The sequence below is a fragment of the Notamacropus eugenii genome, chromosome 1 (assembly GCF_028372415.1).
Source record: "Notamacropus eugenii isolate mMacEug1 chromosome 1, mMacEug1.pri_v2, whole genome shotgun sequence".
In the NCBI taxonomy this organism is placed as follows: Eukaryota; Metazoa; Chordata; class Mammalia; order Diprotodontia; family Macropodidae; genus Notamacropus; species Notamacropus eugenii.
In genome coordinates, this window is record NC_092872.1 from 565,544,531 (window position 1) to 565,567,513 (window position 22,983).

The following is a 22,983-nucleotide window of genomic DNA, read 5'->3' on the forward strand; positions in this document are numbered from 1 at the left end:
GTATATGATTTCTCCCATTTATTTTAGTTCTTCTACACAGCATGTCTATAATGAAAATGTATTCAATAGGAACATATGTGTAGATCCTATATAGAATTGTGTGCCATCTTGGGGAGGGAGGGGGGTGGAGAGAGGGTAGGTGGGGGGGAATCTAAGTTTTATGGTAGTGATTGTAGAGCATTAAAAATAAATAAAATGAATATATTAAAAAATAAATTCTCTGTCAGGTAGTGGCTATACATATGTAAGTGTATCCATGTAAGTATTTCTTGGTAAGTGCACATAGTGGGGCAGCTGGATGGCTCACTGGGCACATCGTCAGGAAGGCCTAGGTTCAGATACGGCCTCCGACATAAGATGTGTGACTCTGGACAAATCATTTAATCTCAGTTTGCTTTAATTCACTGGAGAAGAAAATGTTAACTCTTCCAATGTGTTTGCCAAGAAAACTCCTTGGACAGTATGGGCCATGGGGTAATGAAGAGCCTGACATGAACTGAATGACTGAACAAGTGTACATTTGCAGAAACCTATGACTAAAAGTATACATGACACTGAAATGTTCCATTGTTTTATATTCATGTTAAAGTCACTATTAACTAGTATATTGAAATATTATAGTGCCTTTTTAAAAAAAAATTGTGAAAATTCCCCCTAAACTATCCCACCTCTCCCTCAAAAAAAATTACTACTAGGCAGTCATGAAAATTATCATATTTTATTCCCATGTTCTGTTACCTTGGAAGCAGTGCCTATTCAAAATTCTGGTAAAATTTGAAAATTTTTAAATTCATGATTAACTCCAGCACTGACTCTTATACTTTATTTTTTCCAGTTCTGGATGACCAACAAAATCCTCGCCTCATCAAAGATCTTCTTCAGGATCTGAGTTCTACACTTTGTATTCTTATTAGAGGAGTAGGAAAATCTGTTTTGATTGGAAATATCAATATTTGGATTTGCAGGTTAGAAACCATCCTTACCTGGCAACAGCAGCTGCAGAACCTTCAGATGAACAAGGTGTGTGCGCGTGGTCTTTTTCTTTACTGTAATACATATACTTAATCATAGCAGCAATTTACAGAGTACTTCATAAGCACTAACAGAGCCACCGTGGTACAAGAAGGCTCCTGGGTTAGAGATCGAAGGACCTGGCTTCAGACTCCACCCAGCTTTATTGACTGGGAGATCTTAGGCAGGGCTTCTCAGTTTCTCCTTTTTAAAATGAGAGGGTTGAACTCCATGGTGTTTAAGGTGGACTTCCTGATCAAAATCTATGACCTTTGATCCTATGATTTTATACTTTACATACTTAATTTATTCTAACATTACAACTACAGATTCCATATTACTAATGCCTACATGTGTCCCAAAAATCAGTCAGTGACAGTTCTAGATTTTGACCAAATTTATTTTACTCTTACCAGTTATAGATTTTAAGATGAATTAGTGTCAGAAGAAACCTTAAATATTTCACTAGTTCTTACTAGAAATATAGTAGGAATGGTACTCATACAATGAGTCTGAGTCCTTAAAGTGATTAGGAGATAAATTAATTTAGGTAACTTTTCCAGACCTTTCAAAAACACAATATACTAATGGCAATCTTTTATTCTTTCGTCTGTAGATCATCTAGCCCTTAAGTTCTTTATTTCCCCATCCTATCTGAGAGTGAATTCAGATCCATTGTATTTATTGCTTTTAAGCAATTATGCTAACTAGTTTTCTGAAGCAGAGTTGGCAAATAGATGATTTTGAGGTTCTGTCCCTTTCTGTTCAGTTACCATGCATTTATTTAGTACCTACTGTAGACTAGCTGACCTTGGAAATCCTTCCATCTCTGAGATTGTGTGATTCTGAAAAGCTTTCTGGACTATTGTGGTCCTTTGCTTCTGTGTGGCATCCTGACCAGCTAAGGCTGCTAGCTTGCTTACCAGATGAATTGATGAGCTTCTGCATTTTACTGTTCAGGTACATTCTTTTCCTAAGGCTCCATTATTCTCCCTACTGCTTTGAAAGACACATTATTAAACAATTTTTTTCTTTACATTCGGGAAGGAACACCCACCCTAACCAAGAATCTCCCCCATAACACCCCTAATGAGGAGTCATTTAGTCTACCATTGAGAACCTGCTGTCGTGGAGAACTCACTATGTCCTGAGGCAGCATGTTCCCCTTTTGGCCAGTTCTAATAACTGGGAAGTTTTTCGTTATATCAGGTTTAAATCATGCTTTTTAACTTTGACCTTTGGGGACCAAGGAAAACAAGTATAATCTCTTTTGTCTGTAATTGTCCACAAATAGTTGGAAGAAAGCTATCATGTTCTCCGTGTCCCCAGCCTGTCTGTTCTTACGTTAAATATCCCCAGTTCCTTTAGTTGATCGCTATATTGCTCAGCTTCTAGTCCTCATATCATCATGATTAATCTTCTCTGGATTTCTTCTGACTTATCAGTTTCCTTCCTAGGAACATAAGATTACAGACTCAGAACTAGGAGGAACCACAGAAGCCATGTAATCCCCCCTCATTTTGATGATTAAGAAATTTAAGACTAAGGTTAAACAGGTAGTTAGTGGTAGAGCTATGGTTTAGTCTTAAGTTCTGACTTCAAAACTAGTGTGCTTTCCATCACACCCCCTGTCTCCCTAAAATGTGTCCAGAACCAAATATATTCTGATTATGAAAAAATACAGTTGAGATTATCAACTTCCTCATTCTAGATACCATTCTTAAAAATAACAGACTAAGTTGATAATAGGGTTTTTTAAAAAATCTGTGTGTTTGCCATGTCTCACTACTGACTTAATGAGTTCACAATTTGCTAAAATCCTACATCTCTGGAACATGAGCTACTGGTTAGGGATACCGACCTCATCCTGTACTTTATCAGTGGATTGTTTAGAACCAGAATTATAGAATTTCAGAGTTGAATGAGACCTAGTCAATTCCACACCCAAAACAAATCCGCATTATAATGTAGCCAACATACTACAGTTAACCTCTATTTGAAGACATATAAAGTCTTTGCTAACCCATTCCATTCTGGAATAGCTCTGTCAGAAAGATTTTTCTTTTTTTAACATCAAGCCTAAATTTGCCTTTTTGAAACTTTTACCCATTGTTCCTGGTTTTGCCATCTGGGGCCAAAGAGAACAAGACTGATACCTTCTCCATATGAGAGCCCTTATACTTAAATATTTGTATCATGTCCTCACATACTTTTGCTTCCCCAGGCTAAAATGGCATCCTTAATTATCAGCCAATTCTCATACTGTATGAATTCAAAGATTTCCAATCTCCTGGTTTTCTACTCTAGATACTCCTCAGCTTATTAGTGTCCTCCCTGAACACGATACTTCAGATAGTCTGCCCAGAGTAGTGTCCTGAGGTACTGTCCCCTCCTTATTCCTTTAATTGAGGCCTTTCTTACTGGAGCTCAAGATCAAATAAACATTTTGGGTTGTCGTGTGATACTGCTGACATGATAAGCTCACAAACCACTAATATATTTAGATCTTTTTCAGGTAAACTGCTGTTTAGCCATGTCTCCCACATCTTGTAGTTCTAAGGCTGATTTCTTTAACCTAAGCCTAAGACTTCCACTGGATATCATCTTACTAGATTCAGCCCAGTGTTCTAGCCTGACAATCATTTTGGATTCTGACTGTGACATACAGTTTCTTAACTATCTGTCCCTTTTAGCTTTGTGTCATTTGAAAATTTTCTAAACATGCCATGAATACTTCTTTATCCAAGTCCTTGATAAAAATGGCAGGCAGCACAGAGCCACTTTCCTGGGGAATTACCCTGGAAACTTTCTTCCAAATTGATATTAAACCATTAATGACTATTCTTTGAGTGTAGCCTCTTACCAAGTACTAGAGACAGTTAAATATACCATTATCTAAGCTATATTTCTTCTTTTTTTCCGCAGAGGAATAGCATAAGATATTTTATCACAAATAAATCTGTAGTATTCCTCATGTACCCGGTTTTAAATAAAGGAAGTAATGTCACTTCTTTCTATTCTTTCACCACTGATTAGTCAGAAACTTTATCCTTCCCTCTTTGTCATTCCAGTGTCTTTTCTCTAGGTCGTTGGTTAGGATTCCAACCACAACCAAAGAGGGAGAATATGCATTATACCAGGCTCCCACAGTCCCTGTTTGTCTCAGGGCTGCAAATACTTGTGACATGGGCAAATGCAGAAGAGAACACATATGCCATTTCCCCAGTTTGAATATATAAAGTTTTGCTTGTATGAATTGGTAAATTCATTAACAAGAAAAGAAAAAATAATCAGGGAAAGAATAAATCTTTATCTCAGTTTCTGAAGTAACATTGTGAAGTGACCAGGGAAAAGATGTTTGTAGATTAAATTCATAATGATACTAGCTATCATTATAAGTAAGCAGTTGTTTATTTAAGCTAAAACTGAAGATTGGAACTAGTTGTCACTAAGACTAAATAACCGAAATCTGGCTCTGAACTGCTATACTTTTCTCAGAAGAAATAGGATGGGAAAAAGGAGGTGGAAAGCGATGTAGCCTTGTATTTTAAGATATATTCATGTGAGAAAACCCATGCACTAGAGAAAGGAAGCTTGATGGAGAGTATTTATATGAATATCAATGGAGGGAAAAACAGAAGCAATTTGATTATCCAAGCAGTGATTCTGCAGAAACCTGAACAGAAAGAGGAAATAGATAAGGAGTTTTAGAAACATATCACAAGTCTGATTCAGAGGCATAATTATGAGAAGGACTTCAATTATCTTAGAGCTCACTTTCTGTTAACATAACAGAGAAGTAAACAAAACAAAACAAAATGCATGAACAAAACATATATACTAGCAGAATGTATGGACTGATATAGATATAGCTGACCATGTCTAAAGAAAAGAGGGAAAACTAAGAACATAGGTACTCTGATTTTCCCAGACATTTTCCAGATGAATGAAATGTTCTTGTCCAGGCCCATAGATTGAGTCTCATGCCCACTGTCAGCTGCTGCATGAAGGCTAGTGGCCATAGATTTACCTTCAGGGGGGTATCAGTAAAAAATAAAAACTTCTTGACTTTCCTAAATGATAATCTCATCCATACAAATGTGGAAGAGCCAACAAAAGGGAATTCAATTTTGAGTCTGATTCTCACCATCAGAAGATAACTGTTTGTTACAGTGGAAATTCTGGGAATCCTGGAGGAAAGTGATCATTTCTTCCTATAATTTGTGATAAAAGAAAAATAGCCCAGCATAGTTTCACATATACTAGATTTTGTAGAGCAGATTGCAAACAGTTCAGAAGATGAATAAGTAGGAGGCCATAAACTAAAATTCTTTGCGTAAAGGAAGCCCAAGAGGTAAATGGGAGTTAACTGAAAAGATTAATGTGGTTGCACAGGGATCCCACCAATACACCTACACCCACCCATATATATATATATATATATATATATATATATATATATATATATATATGTATGTATGTTTGTGTGTGTGTATGTAGATACACATCTATAGCTATCTGTATGCACATAGAAAGATACATAAATGTGTATATGTTATGTATATGATGAAATCAAGGGCCGGTAACAGAGAAAGTATAAGAGCTTTCCGTGGTATTATGAAAGTGGAGGTGAAAGTACTAAAGCTCAGAATGAATCAAGACTATAACATGGTGCAAAGAGCTTTATTTATTTTGGTATTTTTCAAGTTATATTAGGGCAAAGATTAAAATTTGAAAAATAGAACTACAGCTTGGATTGGATAGTAAAAGGATAACTCAAAAGAGAGAGAAGAGATTAGTGTTTATAAGGTTCTTACCTTTTTTTCTGCTAAAAAAAACTACACAGATATGGCCTATATTGAATTGCTTGCCTCCCCAAAGGGAATGGGTGGGGAAGGAGGGGTGAAGAGAAGTTGGAACTCAAAGTTTTAGGAACAACTGTTGAGTACTGTTCTTGCTACTAGGAAATAAGAAATACAGGTAATGGGCTATAGAAAGTTATCTGGCCCTACAGGACAAAAGAGAAGATGGGGACAAAGGAAGGGAGGGATGATAGAAAAGAGGGCAGATTGGTGATAGGGGCAATCAGAATGTTTGGTGTTTTGGAGGGGGAACAAAAGGGGAGAAAATTTGGAACCCAAAATTTTGTGAAAATGAATGTTAAAAGTTAAATAAATAAATTTTAAAAAATAAAAAAATAAAGAGGTGGTTAATGAATATCTAGAAAAGGAAGTCTGATTTTAAAAAGTCAGCATCATGTCTTTCTCAAAAATAGGTCATGCCAAACCAATGTTATTTCCCTCTTTGACTAGTCGGTTAGAGTACTGTGTAACAAAGCATTTGATAAAGTATCTCAGTGTTATTCTTGGGTTAAAAATGGAGAGATGTGGATTAAACTAAAGTACAGTTAATAATTCAAAATCGATTGAATGATCATGCTCAGAGTCCTTGTTAAAGGTTCACTTTTAGTTTGGCAGGATGTCTTCAGTGTAGTGCTATAAGAAATTAATACTTGGCTCTATACTGTTGTACATTTTCAGTGATTTATTTTATCAGTGATTTGGATAAAGGCATAGATTGGCATGCTCATCTTATTTGCAGATAACACAAGGAGACAGTCAAGAACCAAAAAGGTGCTGATAGGCTCAAACATTGAGCCAAATCTAATGAGATAAAATTCGGTAGGGATAAATGTAGTCTTATTGGATTGAGGAAGTCAACTTCACAAGTACAAGATGGTTAGATAACAACTTGAGAAAAGATTTAGAGGTTTCAGAAAAAGTTCATTTGATATCCGGCTGTATTAAAAGAACCTTAGCCTGCAAGAATAAGGAAGTGATAGTCTCTCTGTACCCTGCTCTAGTCAGACCACTCCTAGAATATCATGTTCTACTGGCTGTCCAAAAGTGAAATAGACTGTCTTTGGTAGTAGTAGATTCCCTTTCAATGAAGGTTGTGAAGCTGAAGGCAGATGGCCACTTGATAACTATGGCATTCCCTTTCATATATTTTTTGTACTAGATAGCCACTGAGGTCATAGGCTCATAGTTCTAGAGTTAGAAGAGACCTTACAGGTTATCTTGCCCAACTTGCTTATTTTCCAATGAAGAATCTAAGGCCCAGAGAAGTAAATTAACCCAGATCACTTGAGCAATAGGTAGCAAAGCTGGGATTCAAATCCATGGCATTTAGCTCCAAATCTAGCATTCTTTCTGCACATTCCCAGCCTCTAAGTTGCTTTTGTCATGTCCTCTTCAAGTTAATTTCTTCTGATAGCCAACTTTTTAAAAATCTCATTATTTACATGGCATAGAGTGTGAATTTCTTAATGTCCTTATGATTGCTTTCTCTAGTGTTCATCTCGCATTTTTTTCCTGGTCCTTATTATTGACAATAAGAAAGAAAGTGGATGGAAGCATATCTGGCCTTGGCATGTCTACATTGCTTTATCACAAAGCGTGTCTTTTCTGTACCTATTACTACCACTTTCCATGTTCTTTTTTATTATCATATGATTTTATGAGTTACTCTGAGGATTTTTACTTCCTCTACGAATGCTAGTTGAAACCAGTGATAAAAGCTCATTCACAGTGTCAAATGATTCAGCTGCATTATGTAGCTTCTAAAGTAAGCCAACCAAATTAGCCTGAGACTGCTTAATATAATAAGTCATGGTCTTTCAACCTGCTGGTCTAATGCTGAATTGGTGCCTTATGTTTATTCATAGCCAGTTTTAAGGTGCTATCAGAAGTCAGAGAGTGGAATAATAATGGCCAAGGGCTTCCACAGATCATGGATAGTCTGAAGTGCAAGACCATTTCTTGAAATTAAATTCAACTTGGCCTTAGAGAATCTGGTTGCTTATTTCCAGTGCCTAGCACTTTTTTTTCTTTAATTTTCATGCATTATTCTAACAAAAAAAGATCTTGGTAACCTTACAAAAAATCTTTCTCAAATTTTAATCTACCAGAAATACATAGAATATAATTATAGATTGGTAAGTCTCTAAAAGCAGAAACAACCTCCCTCCCAATTATCTTGATTAAACATTGCTTCCATCTGACAATTCTGTGAGACTTGGTCCTACCAGTTCACTTCCCTGAAGTAAAATTTAGTTTGTCAGCTTGGGACAGAGGGTGGGAAATCTACTGCTTCTCAGTATGCATTTTTTAAGCCATAATTGAGCCATTACTAGATTAACCATTTAAAAAACTCTTTTTTTGGCAGAAATACTCTCTACCTCTAACCAGCTACCATTTTCTTCTTAAAAATTTTCCCCGAACATGTTAATTTTGAGAAGCTCATTACTTTAGTGGTAGCATTGTAAAAAGTAAAAAGTAGCTGCATACCTTCATAGCTCTGAGATTTAATCACTTTTTAAAATTGTTATCTTCCATATCTGACCTTTTTCTGTCAGTCACTATAGTAATCTTTATTCTTAATCCATAAAGCACCCATCTAACTTTCTCTGACTGACTATCCATCACACACATTTCCTGTTTGAAGACAGGCAGTGCTTACCTTCTCAAATTATCAGTCTGGTAGTTAGTTCTGAGACTTAAGAGGAGAAAAATACCTAAAGCTCCCTTAAGTCCTTTGGGAAGTTGGTAAGGCATAAATGCTGAATAAGTAAAGAAAAAAGTTCCCTAGCAGCGATCAAGTCTTCAATCTGGCTCACACAGCTTCATTTTGCTTTGGAGGTATCTTTGTTCTTCTTGGTAGATGAAAGGTTTGAAAATCCTTTAAACAGAAGTTCTGGTACTTTATTGTATTTAGAAAATCCAGGATGGCAGCTGTGTGGATACTTAGTGGTTTGATTAGAACCCTGTAATTCCTCCAAATGTTTGAAGTGATTCCTGTGAAAAGATCCATATCTATAACCTGACATGTGGAAAACTCACTCATTAGATTAATTATGCCTATTTGTCTGCTCGTTAAGCATTGTTTTATGAGGTTGAGTAGTATCAGTCTATGAAAGAGTGAAGCTGCAAGCTCCCTTCTTTCCTTAAAACACTGATTTTTTTTTCCCTGAAGAGAGAATTAGAGTGCTAACACATATAGTTCTATGATTCTTTATGAATCTTAGGCTGCAATTGACAATACATTACTGATTTTTATTTTGAAAGACATCCATTTAAATTCCTGCTGGATTTTTATCATCACAATAACTTGAGATAGGTGGAGCTATTATTATCATTATGCTACTTATTGGTTATGAAGTTAGCTTTTGGTAAAGATAGGATAGGAAACCTGTTCTCTTTATTTAGCCAGCCTGCTTGAGAAAGTTTCTCATTTCAGCAACCAAGTTTTTATGATAGAAATTCCCTTAACAAAGAAGGGAGTACCTGTTAAAAATTAGGTTTAATTCTGGTACTGGTGGAAAGACTATTCGATATGGGAATGATTTTACATGCACATTATCTTTTGTTTGTACATCTAACCTTATGGATGTTGCTGTCACTAAACAGTAAGTATAAAGTTGCTAGCTACATCCCTGAATAAAATAGGCTTAGATGTTTCTATCACTACGTCAGAAGATAATCCATATAATCACTTCATATTTGTATTATCTACTTAATTCCATTCAGACTTTTAAGATTTTTTTTAAATTTCACTAATTCACCAAGTACTTATTGAGCAATTAAAATCTGTGCAACCAAGCACTGATAATTATATATTTATAAAGTATGCTTATTGTTTTGAAAATAGGTGCCATTGTTAATAGCTTTTATATTGCTCTGGTTTTAGAATATTATTGTATGTTTCCTTATTTTCTCAGCATACCTTCTAATTATTCTAGGAGCTGTAACTTCTTTAGGGGCCAGAGAAAAGAAAACTAAGGGGTCAATAACCAAGAAAACTGTACCTTGCACTCACTTGAGCTGGCTTTGCTAGGTCCAGAAGTCAAGCTCTTGGAGCTATGCCATAGTCCAGAGAGCTGCCAACTTACTTCTTCGTAGGTCAGATCTCGGGGTATAGATTCATATTTGTCAGCAGTATTCCTATGAATGATTCCTATGTAAAATTGCCCCATGCCTCTAGGAGTTCTCAAGTGAAACAAAAAAGACGGCCCCTATCTTAACAATTGGAACTTGGGTGGGGGAGTAAGCATCCATATATTAAAAAGGACCATAAATAAGTACAGAACACTCATGCAAACACTACTTAAGAAAGGACATAGGAAGTTGTATTCTTTTTATATTCCTACACTTGCCCTATAGTAAGTGTAGTAGAAACTAAAAGTTCTTTCAGTGATAACTATTATTTCTATTTTGATTCAGTCATTCAGGTTTGGTATTATTGGACCCATGGGATGACCCGAGACAAGTTGAGCTCCTGAGTTAACCATGGAATTAAATGTAGCCTTCCTGTACACTTCCTTATAAGTGAACATATGTTTAGCTCTTCTAGTTTACATAATCACATTACCTTTCTGATAGTTTTCACTTTTGTTCTAGAAGTTGTAAATATAGGTATTTTCTTTTAATAGCTCTTAGGTGTTAAGATTATCTGGTTTACACTTTCTAAATTCCTAGACAAGCTCCCATCCAGAAGTACTATGGTGGCTAAGGACAGGAAGCATTTGGTATATTTCTTCATCAGACTTTAGTAGAATTCTTCCCAAATGAGAATTATTTCATAGCTACACATAGAATGATGGCTCCATGGTGTGTGTGTGTGTGTGTATTTAGGTACATGTACATTTTAGAATCTAGAAGAGCTCAGGTCTCTTAAATCCAATCCAGTGTTCTTTCTTGACTGACTGACCGACCAACCAGGCTGTTCAATAAAATATTGGCATTTTCATTTGTGAGCCTCTATCTCTATACCGACTACCACAGTTCCTTAGATAATTTGTGGGCATCTTCTGTGTTCTTACAGTACAGTAATTTCCACCACCTAACTTCCACACCTATACCTTATTTGAAGTGACCATTATTTCATATACAATTGTAGTGTATTATCCCATTTAGGGTAATAATAATATTTTTCTCTTGAAATGTTAAGTTTAAACGTAAATAAAGTGTGTGTCTTTTATTGCATTTTTTTCAATGAAATGCTATCCCATTTTTTTTCCAGCAAGTAAATAATGGCCTTACACTTAGTGATCTTCCTCTGCACATGCTGAATAACATATTATATAGATTCTCAGATGGATGGGATATCATCACTTTAGGCCAAGTCACCCCAACATTATACATGCTCAGTGAAGACAGGCAGTTATGGAAGAAACTTTGTCAATACCATTTTGCTGAAAAGCAGGTAAGATGTGTATGGTGGAGAAATGCTTTTTTCTGCCTTTTGAGAAGATTATATGTAAATATACTTATTGACTCAATTGTGCTGTGCAAAGCATTCATATTACTACTATTTCACCAAAACTAGCTCGTGTCCTTCAAAAGCAGAATGAACTGCTTCATGAGGTAGTGATGGAAGTCTTCAAGCAAAGATAGGATGTGGTGGAAGGAATTCTTGTTCAGGTAAAGTTTGAACTCGATGGCCTCAGAGGTCCCTTCCATATCTGAGATTCTATTTATGATTATCCCATGTTGTCTGCTTCAAGTACATTTTTTAGATTGTAGAAAGATATTCTTTGGTATGTGGGAGAAAAAAAAATTCCAGAGAATAACACGATCAAGTGATTGGAGTTCTCTTTTCATTCCTTTTTTTTGGTGAAAGACTGTGGAAGCAAATGCTTGATTTTTTTCCTTAAATTGTTAGTTTCCTTTTTCCTTCACTGATGTAAGCATGGGCATACACTATTCCTCATCCTTCAGTGAGGATTTTGCTCTCAGTTCTTTGCCCTTCCTACATCATCTTTCAGGAGAACTTCTTTGTATCTAAATATTAGCCACAAAGATCTTATTATATTTAGGCTATTAATATGTAATTAGGACATGAGAATAAGAATGAACTCGTGTCAGACAGACTTTATGTGGAATTTAATATCAGCTTTTAAAATTACTGAGGAATTAAAGTTACACAAGTCACGTACATCATTGTTACGCATCTAGTTTTTAACATGGCATAACTTTGAAATTTGTTACAGATTAAAAAGGAATTTGATAAGTGAATAGTAAAGAAAGAAGATTAAGTTCTAAAGGTGAAAGGGGTGGGAGAAATTGTTGGGCATCAAAGAAGGACCCAGGAGAATGAAATGAGAGAAGATTGGGAGTAAGAAAAAAGAAAAGTGAGGGAAGGTGTCTTATGAGAAAAACCAAATCCTCAAAATTCCTACTTTCTCTCACATATGATGAATGTTCTTGAAACACAGGTTTTTTCTTCTCAGGGCATATTCACTCTCCAATTATGGACATTACATAGTCCTATTTTGGGAAGTTTATTTTGGAGGCACTTTCCCTAATTCCTCTGCCTTCTAATATATATCCATATAGGCATTCTTCATTTCAGATTTTCTCAGTCACTGTTATTGATAAGGACTAATCAACTTTGTGGCTAATGGATTTTCCCACGTGAGGAAATACATTGCATTTGTCTAAATTTTCATTCCAGAGCATTTTAGGAACAAACGGAAGGTTTTTGTGAAGTTCTTAGACCTTTTTGCTACAGTTATCACTGAAGAAACTTACATGAGTCACTTAGCTTTTTAACACTTGGATGAGTTGGTTTTTATGTAGGACTTAGCACTTGGAGGTATATGACCTTTATGTACGGATTTTCTTAGGCCAAAAAGTATGAAAAAAACATCATTGTCAGATGTCTGTAGTTTATAGATTTATAGATCTACATAGTATATGGGTTGTAACAATATGAATATGAGATATATGCATATCATTTAGAAATTAATTTATGTAAACCTCATGGGTTGAAAGTATTTGAGAATCTGTGCAGCTGGGGTGAATTGAATATATAACAATTTTCACTTGAATCTCATTATTTGAAATCCTATACATAAATACATAGGTGCATACATATACACACATATGTTTTTTCCACACATACATATACATATGCATATCTTCATATAAAACATTAAAAGTAAAAATCTTAACAGAAGTTACAGGGTTAAGAAGAGCACCATGCATTTGTTTTCGTATTCCCAATGTGAAATTAATGAAAGAAAAAAATAAAAACCAAATATTTGTTGGAACTTTTTAGGAATACATTTTAAGTAGTTTTTAAAAAAATAATATTAGCCAGATGCTTCAGTAATTGTCTAATGATCCCTTTTGAAACTCATCTATCTATTCACCTCAGTATAATATATGACATTTAAATTGGGGGTAAATAAGTTGTACCATAAATTTCCAGGGTAAACTGAATGAAACTTATTTCCATTAAGGTAACATAGCCATAAGATCCGCCATGGAGGATTAGAAATGAGGAATTTCCTAATAGAAGTGATGAATTGGGTAATAAAGGGAGACTGCAGATCCTTTACAAAATAGGTGTGTCTGGGATGTTTTAGCTGTAATTCTAGTTGATATTTAAGTAGTTGTTGATTTAATTTAATTTGAAGAAAGCATAAGTTCAGTGACTCTGTAATTACAAATGTGCCATCAACTTACATTCTGCGTGTTCTGTTCCCAAGTTTTTATCTGTTCATTTATTCATCCAACCTGTATTTATTCAGTACCCACTTTGTGCAAGGCACTATCTCCCAAATTCATAATAGATAATAAAATTGTCGTCGGAGTACAACTGACATTATTCACATTGGTTCTTGTTCTAAGAATTGAAGCATATTTTCAAAGGTCATTAGAAGAAAGTGGGAGAAAATAATAATCCCTTTTTATTAGAAAACTGAATTACTCAATCCTTCCAAAGATCTCTGATTTCATTAGTGTGGGTGTTTCTTCCACCATCAGCAGACTGGAAGCAGCACTTCACTGGTTGGCTTTTGCATGAGTTGCTATGGACAGAAATATTCATCTCTTGGTGGCCAAACCTTTGTAACTTGCTAGGCTGAGACCAAGAGCTCAGAATAAGATTTTAGTGGAGGAACAAACATGAGTTATAATTAAAGAGTATGCCTTTTGAAGATTTGATGTACACTATCCTAGGTCATCTGAACCAACTCAGTTTACCTGGAAAAAAGAATAATAGCACTCCAGGAAGGGTAAAGCTGCTCATAAGAGCTGGCTTATACATACAAGCCAAACCTGGATAAACTGCCTCCTTTTGATTTATACAGAACATCAAAATTAGGACTCTTGGAAGAATTTCACAGACCCTTCTGAATATGAAGTTTGGGCTGTTTTGATGCTAACAAAAAAAGTTCTACCTAAATCCCATGGATTCAGTTATCTCTGCAGATGATTCTCAGATCTGTTTATTCAACTCTGCCTTTACTTCCTAACTTTCAGTTTCACATCACCAGCTGCCTATTGGACATCTTGAATTGAATGTCCACAGACAGCTTAAACTCAGTGTGTCCAAAACTGAACTCATTATCTTTCCTTCAAAACTAATCCCTCTTCCTAATTTCCCTATTATGATGAGAGCATATTACCATTCTCCCAATCACAAAAGCTCCCAAACTTAAGTATCTCCTAAATTTTTTACTTTTACTCCCATTATCCCATTATCAGTTGCCAAGTCCTATAGATAGTCTGCTTTCATATCAGCTCTCTTCTGACTTGGCCACCACCCTGGTGTGCACTATTACCTACTTCTACACTGTTGTAGTAGCCTTCTGGTGGTTCCTTCAGCCTCCTCTCTTCCCTCTTCTGTGCATTTTCTACTTAGTTATCAAAGAGATCTTCCTAAAGCACAGGTCTGGAGGCACAGGCCTCTAGTCAGTCAACCCCAATGGTTCTCAGTTACCTTGTATCAAATATAAAATACTTTGGTTTTTCAAGCCCTTCATAACTTAGCCCTTTCCTACCTTTCCAGCCTTGTTATACCTTCCTCTTCTCTGCTAGTCTATGATTCAGTGCTACTGCCTTCCTTTGCTGTTCTGGCACTGGAAACTCTGCATTTTCACTGACTGCCCCTCATGCCTGAAATGTTCCCTCTCCTCATCTCTACCTCCTGGCTTCCTTCAAGTCTCAGCTAAAAATCCCACCTGTTGAAAGAAGCATTTTCCAGCTTCCCTTTAATACTAGAGCCTTCCCTCTGAGATCACATCTAATTTACCCTTATATATCTTATTTACACATAATCAGTTTGCATGTTTATCTCCCCCTTGTTCCCCAGTTAGCTTATGAGATTTTTCAGGGCAGGATCTTTTTGCTTTTCTTTGAATCCCTAGTTCTTACATAGTGTCTAGCACATAGTAAGTGCTTAATAAATGCTTGTTGAATTGACTTGACAATCTGTTGCATTTTGTTAGATTTTAGAGCAATTTAATAGAGGTATAAAATTATAGCATGACAAAAATGAATAAAAACAAAATTCCAAGGGAAGTATTTCTTTTACTACACTCACCACTAGAATAGTAACCATTGTTGCACAAAATCTTTAAATGTACAATTCTTTATTTACTTACTCATCTAACATTTCTTGAGCATGGAGTTTGTGCAGTGTCTCTTCAGCCTGAAATTGTTATCTGAAACACCCATGTAATAGATCCCCTGGTAATGGTTTAAAAGATTTTAGGATTTATGACTCATTGTTTAGCATTGATATTTAAAAATTCTCATACATTGTAGAAAAGACATTCTCCCATTTAGTTCTCTTGGCTTTGAATCTGTTTAGCAACAGATACATCTGGTCCTTCAGCATATGTTTGTCCTTCGTTTTCAAAGACCATGGCATCAGAGAAATGATGACACGACTTGCACTTGACTTTGTTTTGAGTGAGGGAAGGCTGTGCAGGTCATGAGCCTCACTTCTCCTCCAGAGCCACCTGAATCCAGTGACCAGATATTCATCAGGATGACTGGAGATGGCCCAGGATGCAATGGGAGACCTTGGCCTTTTTTGACTAAGCCCTATTCAGGTACTCAGTGAGGTGACGCCTGTTCAGTGAATAGGCCTCTTTAACAAGTAATCAAGGATTGACCCTTTTAATGAGCAAAAGAGAAAAAAATATACAAGAAAGTCAAGCAGGGAGGGAAAGAGCAACAGTTACGTGAGTATCCTATTTGAAGAATAGTATTTAAAGCCAGTGTTGCTAGATCATGAAAAGAGGTGTAAAGTCTAATAAAAATGGAAAGGTAAAACTGACTTAACCATTTTGATCAAAATATAGGCCAAACCCATTAAATTAGATTATCTTGAAAGGAAATACCTACATAGCTATACACTGAAAAATAACACCAATTATAGGCCACACTCAGGTCTTCTCTAACTCAAATTTTGTGGGAAAATGTGGCATCAAAACTGATGCAGCAAATACATTTTCAAATGCCATTTTCCATCACTGAGAAAAAATAAGTGACCTTGAATCAAGACAGAAGAACTGGTGAGCATCCATTCACAACGACCAGTTTGTGTTTTTGTTTTAAGAATTTTATACCTCTAGAGCTAGAGAATCTATTACTAGTTTGTTTTAACAATTCATATGATTAGTTTTAAGGTAGCACTTGGAAGAGATCAACAGTCAAGAGTGGAATTGTTTTTAGAAGTATGAATGAATGTTTCTTTTAAGGGGAGAAAAAATGAGACTGTTATAGATAATTGAGGCTATAGATAACCCTCCTCAAAACTTGAAAAATATGAATTCTTAAGCATGCAAAGGGTTCTAATATAACAGTTGATATTTTATCCAAATGAATTACAGTTTTTAAAGCAATTACTTTCATTTGCATTTTATGTGGTTTTTAAAAAAGAAACAATTGTTCTTAATGCTATAATTTAAAAATTATCTTCTGATTACAAAAAATTGCTTTTCCTTCTAGTTCTGTAGACATTTGATACTCTCTGAAAAAGGTCACATTGAATGGAAGCTGATGTACTTTGCACTCCAGAAATGTTATCCCATCAAGGAGCAATATGGAGATACTTTGCATTTTTGTAGGCACTGCAGCATTCTTTTTTGGAAGGTAAGTTTTTAAAATATACTGGGATTCAAAGTATTAGAATTTAAAATTAGAAATTAAAACAAATTTTCACCTATTCCAATATATTTCTAAAGCTAAAACATGATTAATACTTCCAACTTTGTAGCAGTTATAACTACCCAGAAAAATTAAGTGAGCTGCCTTTTATGCAGTGAGTTGGTCATTACTAGAAGTGTTTGAAGTAAGCTTTGTAGGATTTTGGAATGGAGTGGGAGGTTATACTAGCTGACAGGGAGGAACTAGAGCCAGCTCAAATCTGCTGACAAACTGACCGTTACATTTTCATTGTGAGCATTTACTCCTCAGAAAGCAACAAATGCTACAAATCAGGGCTGGATTTGTTATTTTGTTGATTGTCTAATCTTGAGAAAGCAGTGGAGAGAATATTAATAATTCAGATTAAATTTAGAAGTGTGTCATGCATACCTTTTTTTTTTTTAGGAGATCAAGTCATTAAACATTTACCAGCCCAGCCTGGTGCTAGGTGTGACCAGTAAGGGCATCACACTGTAAGATTCTGTGTTTCTGTGTAATGATTACTAAAATGTATTTGAATATTAAAATCCATCTTTGGTTAGAAATCAAATGAAAGTGAATTAAATTAGACATGTTTTTCTCGTAAGTAGACTACTTGTAATATGTAATAGATATATTTGAAGAGTTTTGTTGTTTAGCTACTTTTCCTGTGCTACTTCAGGCTATGACTGCCTACCCTGCAGAACTGTCAAAGTGAAGTTTTCTTTCCCTCCGCTCCTAGCAGTCTGGTTAGAATAGGTACGTCACCAGCTCTAATCAGAAATTGTTATCTTGAGCCAATAGCCATCACGCAGAAAGAGCTTTAGAATTTCACTGCTCAGCTCTAACATATTCATGCTGGGCATAGTCCCAGAGATCCATGTCTACCCCTCAGAAATGCCAAGGTTCAGAGGGTTGGCTGTGAGAATGAAGCAGATCTGGGAAGATGCTAGCAGATAATCAGGCTCTTCCTGTGATGGGGTTATTAGTTTTATATAATCACCCATTAGAGTAACAATACATTTTTCTAGTTCTTATAAACTTTTTCTTTCCCTTAAATTGAGTTGTTTCATAAGTAATAAAGATTTTTTTTAAATCTTAAATTTGGAAAATAACAAGTATGTTATGAAAGAAATCTTAGCAATATTGATTTGACGGTCACAAACACAAGAATGTTTGGCTACAAGTTTGTCTGTCTGCAGGTTAACAAGAAGCCTGACTCTTGCAAAGATGATTTAGGGCCAGCTTTTCAGTGGCTCCTGCTGTGTCTCAGAAAATATCAAAATAGTATTGAAATCATTCTTCTTCATTCCTCATTATTTCTTTTGTTGTTCTCTAACCAGAAAAAAAATGTGCCTAAAAACGTATGTTATTTATTCCATTTTTACATGCTGTTTCTTTCTATTGGATCAATAGCATAACAATAGATGCTCATTATTTGGCTCTTTGGTATGCATTTTTAGGATGTATCTAGTATTCAAGGAATTGACTCCAAATAAAACAAGGAGTTTGTAGAGGGAAGATCCTTGGAGGAGCTGTGACCCCTTTGGGAGTACTGACCCTGGCTTTCCTCAGTGTCTCCCTCCTTCCCAGGGGAGCATCACCTCTGCTACCGCTGCATAGAATGAAGCAGACCTCAGTGGCTCTGCTCCCCTCCTGTGTTTGTGCTTGTACTTGTCTACTTCACAAGTGCCTTGGAATTGGGAGCAAATCTGATTTCTGCAACTTCTGAATGTCTTTGATAGCTGACAGATCAGGTTTGCTTTCCTTTTGTCATTGGGAAGTTTCTCTTTCATTTGCTGCAAGGTGGTTTGTAACGAGAAATGTTGTCAAAAGAGGGAATTTGTGAGTTTTGAAACTAGATTTTTAATTTCAGATTATAATTGTCATGGCATTACAGCTACAATGTTTTTTTGATCCATTGGTGGCAGCGGTGGATGGTGAAATCATGTCCAATACTTCTTAAATCTTGTCATCAGAGGCTTTGTTTTGTTTTTACCAGAATTGTGATTTCATGAGTATAGGGAACTTCACCAGTGCTGATCAGTGCATCTCCTCTACAATGTCTCAGGAAGTTAGAGAGCCACTGAGAGGCTAAGTCGGACTTGGCACAGGAAACACAGGAAATCTGTCAGAAGTGCCTGATAACAGGCATCCTATAGAACTATTGGCCTTTGCATATAAAACTTAAAATAGGATTCTTTTTTCTTCCTAGCTTCCTTTCCTAATGATTTTTTTTTTTTGCTTCCCAATGAGAGGAAAAAAAGCATGTAAGATTATAATAGCCAAGATGCTAATGAGTATTGAGAATGTCTTTTTTTTTTTTTAACTAATGAAATAGTTTTTAAAGATGTACAGATGTGGGGAACATTTTCTCTTAGTTTCTCAAGATGGGCAGTTTTTTCTCTTAGTTTTAGGATACTTATGAATATTATATTTAATTATAATTTTTGTGTAACATAAGAAATATGTGTAACATAAGAAAATGAAAATATGAGAAGTAGTGTGGTTTAGTGGAAGAGAAGACCTAGTTCTTTACACTTCTGCAAACTACTAGGTATGTAACTGTAGGTAAGTCCCTTCCATCTCTGAATTTCAAATTCCTCATATATAAAATAAGAGGATTGGACAAGGTAATCTCTAAAGCCAAATATCTAAGGCTTTACCAATATATTTTGTTTATACAAAAAGTTTTAAGTCACACTGAAAATACAGAGCCTTTCAATGGACAACAAAAAAAAAAAAAAGAAGAAGAAGAAGGAACTCCATGGCATAAAGTGGCAAAGATAGAAATACTCTGTGTTGGAAGAGATAATGAATTGGCACACTGATACATTATTGGTGGAGCTACAAGTTAATATTACCATTCTGGAAGGCAGTTTGGAATTATACAGATAAAATGGTTAAAATGACAAATACTCTTTGACCTAAGGATTCCATTACTAGACTATATATCCCAAGGAGGCCACTAATTAAAAAAAAGTCCTGTAATCACTTGCACCACCTACCTCATGGGGGTTATTGTGAGGAAAATGCTTTGTGAAACCATATGGCATTTTTAAAATATGGATTTTTTTAAGCAAATTGAAAATATAAAAAAAATTTACAGAAAAGATAAATTAGAGTATATTATTTCCTATAGAACTTGACCAACAGCTGAATATATAAATATATATGTATATATATGTGTATATATGTATATATGTATATATGTATATATACGTATATATGTATATATATGTGTATATATGTATATATATATGTATATATGTATATATATATGTATATATATATATATGTATATATATATATATATGTATATATGTATATATATATATATATATATATATATATATATATATATATATATATATATATATATATATATATATATATATATATATATATAATCTTGGGCACTAACAGACCATTGGACAGATGGCCAATGAGTTGAGCGTAGAGTTGAATAGGAGGAAAAGAAAGTACTGGATTGCCTTGGGATATTGAAAGGCTTTTTATTTTAAAACAATTCCAAGGTTCCCATGGAAACAAAGGCCCATCTTTTTAATACCAACATTCTAGCAGTGTTGCTATATGACAGTGAGACATGAAATACAAGTCTCTGAAGAACTTTTCAAAAATGAATATAACACACAGGGGCATTGGAGAGGCAGATGCTTATTGTGATCTGCCTGCAACATGCAGACATCAAAGTAAAATCGAAGTAAAAAATGTTACCAAGAATTTGAATGATGGGAAAACAAGATGGCTAGTTATGTGTCAAGGGCAGGGTGACAAGTAGATGCCATAACGCCCTACTAGTACCTCAGTATTAGGAGAAATTAGGACACTAGCATGATGGACAGACTTTCTATAAATCGGTTATGGGAGGAATGAACAAGAGTCACAAAAGTTGGGCCAGCGTGGATGGGCTGATTTGCATTGTTGGGGTGAACCCTTCTCTTCCAAAATAAGATCCCATATAAATCAGATTCCATGAAGTCAGCCCTTCTAGGACACAACATTGTCAAAGAATTTATATAAATGTGAAAGCAAGCCTAAAATGAAGTAAATATAGATTATTAATACTAAGATGTTTTTCATTATCTTGCATAGATACTGAAGCAATACCTTTTTCAAAGGAACAGGTCCTAAGGACGACTTTTGTTGCTGTCCAGTCATTTCAGTCATGTCTGACTGTTCATGACCCCATTGGAGTTTTGTTGGCAGAGATACTGGATACTTGCCATTTTCTTCTCTGACTCATGTTACATAGGAGGAAATGTAAGCAAACAGGGTTAAATGACTTGCGTAGGACCACACAACTAGTAAGTGGCCAGATTTGAACTCAGGAAGATGACTCTTCCTGACTAAAGCACTCTATCCACTACGCCACCTAGAAGCTCTCTGCTTAGAATCAGTAGTCATTATTCTGCATCTGTCTAATCAAATGAGATAGTATTTGTAAAAGGATTAGCACAGTCCGTGATACATAGTAGGCACTATATAAAATGCTTATTCCCTTTTCGCTGTCCCCCATTTGTTTTTCTAAGCAGTATACCATATCTTTCCAAGTGATACTTGCTTATAAAAGAAATGTTTAGTTATTAATTTACATGTATAAGGCAGAAATTTGTTCTTTGTATAATTGATAGATCTTTCTCTAGTTTCCAAAGATTTTCTTCCAGTTTGCTTTATACAACTTAGTCATTTTCTTTGACTTCCCAATAAACACCTTTCTCTTTCCAGAAAACTAAACATGAGATTGAGAGGCCTTGGGTTCAGATTAACTGAAAGCATTATCAGAGTTCTCAGAATTAGTGAGGGGTTGGCACCATTATTATCTGGCCATTTATAGATTGTGGCAGATATTTTGTCCCAATTGGTAAATTTAGATTTTTGAGGGTAAAGCCCCTATCATTCATCTTCTCTGCTTGTCCCCAAGCTACCTCCCATCTGGATGCCTTTAATTATGCTAAGGATAGGGTCTTTCTTTATTTTCCTATATCAGCAAATCTCCTAAGAATAAAATAGCAAACCCAAAGTGTTTGATTCAAAGGTTAATCCATTCAGTATGCCTACATGTACAGTTCTTAAATTGAAAGATTTACCAACTATAGGTTATAATTCAGGAATCTCAGTGAAAGGTCCTCAAATCCAGCTTTCCCCATATAGGCTCATAGGACCATAGATTTTGAGCTGGAAGGGACCTCTTTGGCAATTTAGACCAATCTCTTCATTTTATAGAAGAAGGAACCAAGATCCAAGAAAGTTAAGTGACTTGCCCAAGATCACACATATAGTAAACTTCTGAGGATTTAAAGTCACATTCTCTGACTTCAAAGTCAGTGTTCTTTCCCCTGTACCATGCTGCCTTTCATATCATGAACATACAGATTTGTTAGTTGTGCAGACTGCATATGATAAATGGTAGTGACAAAGTGCAGTAACCCTTTCAAAATGGATTTTTATTCCTACTATAACTCTGATCTACCTACCAAAGCTGTAAGTAGAGTGAGATAGTAATAATAATAGTATCGAGCATTTTTATAGAACTTTAAGGTTGAAGAAAAAAGTATACATATCTCATTTAATCCTCATACCATTCCCAAGCAATAGGTACTGAATTATCCTTGATTTATGTGAGAAAACTGAAGCTGCAAGATTGAACCTTTGAATGATCTCTAACTTGCCCAGCCAGGGTCACACAGCTAGGAAGTGTCTGAGATGGGATTTGAACTTAGGACTTTCTGACTCCAAGTCTGTGGCACCTGTGTCTGATGATAATCAGGTCTTTGACCCAAGGTTTTTAAATTTAGATCTGACAGCTCTTCTACTCTTTTAGCAGAGAGAAAGAATTGTGTTCAGCACTTTGTTAGCAAAAATAATTAGTTAAAATGGGAACCTGCCAGATGATACTTCTTCTCTACATCCCATCTCCAACAATGCTGTTCAAGTGAGCTTTTGCCCAGCTCTCGCTTGTTCCACA

General features: G+C 35.4%; 2 protein-coding genes across 6 annotated transcripts in view; one reads left to right on the forward strand and one right to left on the reverse strand.

Annotated features, from left to right (window-relative positions):
* Positions 1-22,983, forward strand: part of FBXO25 (F-box protein 25) — a 158,727-nt gene that overhangs the window by 130,423 nt on the left and 5,321 nt on the right. For all 5 annotated transcript variants that reach the window (XM_072634342.1, XM_072634340.1, XM_072634343.1 and 2 more), the window contains 3 exons: positions 836-1,020; positions 11,092-11,274; positions 16,818-16,961. In XM_072634342.1, coding sequence (XP_072490443.1) covers positions 836-1,020; positions 11,092-11,274; positions 16,818-16,961 — 512 coding nt within the window. The remainder of the gene's footprint in view (positions 1-835; positions 1,021-11,091; positions 11,275-16,817; positions 16,962-22,983) is intronic.
* Positions 1-22,983, reverse strand: part of TDRP (testis development related protein) — a 167,099-nt gene that overhangs the window by 59,775 nt on the left and 84,341 nt on the right. The window lies entirely within an intron of this gene.